The 2,117-nt window shown below is 41.3% G+C and overlaps 1 protein-coding gene across 1 annotated transcript; it reads left to right on the top strand.

Annotated features, from left to right (window-relative positions):
* Positions 1–224: 224 nt before the first annotated feature.
* On the top strand, positions 225–2,112 carry LOC111648925 (NLR family CARD domain-containing protein 3-like; the record flags this gene model as incomplete). The annotated part of the gene is made up of 3 exons (XM_023398680.2): positions 225–372; positions 461–549; positions 934–2,112. Coding segments are annotated over exons 1-3 (1,366 nt in total), but the record flags the coding sequence as incomplete, so codon positions are not given.
* Positions 2,113–2,117: the final 5 nt, after the last annotated feature.

The following is a 2,117-nucleotide window of genomic DNA, read 5'->3' as shown; positions in this document are numbered from 1 at the left end:
TTCTATCTTTTTGAACCATGTTAATCCATGAACCAACCTGCCAGCACTGGACAAGAAGAGACACGCTATCAATCCATGCCAACAACTCCTAGTTAATCTGACATGGAAACCACAAGGATCCGAATGTCTCTCATTATGAACTCCCTATACATTTAACGGGTCACAAAATTGACGGTTCAGTTCATATCACAGTTCTCAGTTCCATTCGGTAAATTTTGGAGCATTGCCAATTTCAATACATTTCAATAAAACAATCTCTCCTCTTAGTTCACAGATGAGTGCAGATGGGTCCACGAGTCCCAGCGGTGTCTCCATGAAGAGTGATGGATCCATGTACAGGCCAACTACCTTTGGTGTTAAGAAGTCCAAACGGTAACTCCACACTTTGTGCTCTGAAAGAGCAAAAGTGTTTCAACTGGCTACATTAGCTAATAATGTGCCTTTTGTTGTTGTGTTTCAGCTCTGACTGGGACCAGTCTGATTCACCAGCAGCCGAACCCTGCCCGAAGAAACCCAAACAAGATCCTGAACACCAGGGGGATGACACTGGTAGGTTTAAATACTTACTGAAGAAAATTTGTACTATTACTATTACTGCTGCCACAACGAAGTCTAGTAACGAGATAGACTGACACTTCATCATTAGTGTTGTAGTTTCTATTTGGTTTTGTGCTAGTTTCTCTTGGCATTAAAAGGAATTCCATTTTCTTTTGTACAAATATGATGTATTTATCATTTAGAGCAGGCAAACAACCAGATAAACCAATAGCTTGGTGGAGGTGTCAGGTGCCAAATTACCTTCCACCTTGAAAAAAACCCCTCAAAGTCAAGATTTTGTGTTTGCTTGTGGTTTTGCATGACTAAGCTAAAATTATTTGGTATTAATCACACAGGTATTATTGGAATTTGCAATCATGCATTTTCTTGTTACAGGGGACACACGTCTTTTGGAAGCAAAGAAGAATCTTAAGAGAGAAATGAAAAAGAAATGCACTTCGATACCTGAAGGTAATAGTGACCAACAGAGTTCGCTGAACAAAATCTACACAGAACTCTACATCACCACTGGGGAGAGTGAGGAGCCACATCAAGAGCATGAGTTCAGACACCTCGAACGTAAAAAAACAGAAGCATCTCCTGAAGGTACAGTCAGCCTCAGCAACATCTTCAAACCTTTGCCTGGCCAAGAGAAACTCCACAGAACAGTCCTGACGAAGGGCATTGCAGGCATTGGAAAATCATTTTCTGTGCAGAAATTCATTCTTGACTGGGCCGAGGAGGAAGGAAACCAGGATATTGATTTTATTTTCTGTCTGGCTTTCAAAGAGATGAATTTGAGCACAGATACAAAAAGCTTGGACAAGCTGCTGAATGAATTCCACCCTGCTCTCCACAGTTTGAACGGTTCAACTGATTATGTTGAAACCAAGGTTTTAGTGATCCTGGACGGCCTGGATGAAAGCAGACTTCAACTGGACTTTGAGAACAATGAGACTGTAACGTCTGTCAGTGAAGTTACGTCTCTTAGTAACCTCCTATCAAACCTGATCCAGGGTAACCTTCTTCCTAATGCAAAACTCTGGATAACTTCCCGTACAGCAGCAGCCAATCAGATCCCTGCAAAGTATGTCGACATGGTGACAGAGATAGCAGGGTTCAATGAGTCACAAAAAGAGGAATACTTCAGGAGGAGATTTAGTGATGACTTGACTCTTGCTAAAAGAATCATTTCACATATCCAGTCTTCAGTGAGTCTCGACATCATGTGCCAGATCCCAATCTTCTGCTGGATTTCTTCTGTGTTATTCCAGGATTTTTTCAGTGGAGATGGCAAAGCTGAAACTCCTCAAACTCTGACAGAGATGATGGCACATTTCCTTTTTGTTCAGACAAAACGTAGAAGCAGAAAATATGACCAGAAGAAGATTAAGAAAAAAGAAGAGAATCTTCTGAAGACACACAGAGAATTTCTCCTGAAACTCGGCAAACTGGCATTTGTTCATCTGCAGAAGAACAACCTCATCTTCTATGAGGAAGACCTGGAATACTGTGGCATCGATATTAACGAAGCATCTATCCACTCTGGATTTTGCACCACAGTTCTTAGGGAAGAAGAA

This window comes from Seriola lalandi, unplaced genomic scaffold (assembly GCF_002814215.2).
Source record: "Seriola lalandi dorsalis isolate HSWRI2012SDOR001 ecotype SW California unplaced genomic scaffold, Sedor1 jcf7180002049709, whole genome shotgun sequence".
In the NCBI taxonomy this organism is placed as follows: domain Eukaryota; kingdom Metazoa; phylum Chordata; class Actinopteri; order Carangiformes; family Carangidae; genus Seriola; species Seriola lalandi.
Note: the sequence above shows the minus strand (reverse complement) of the source record. Positions and strands in the feature narration are given on the sequence as shown.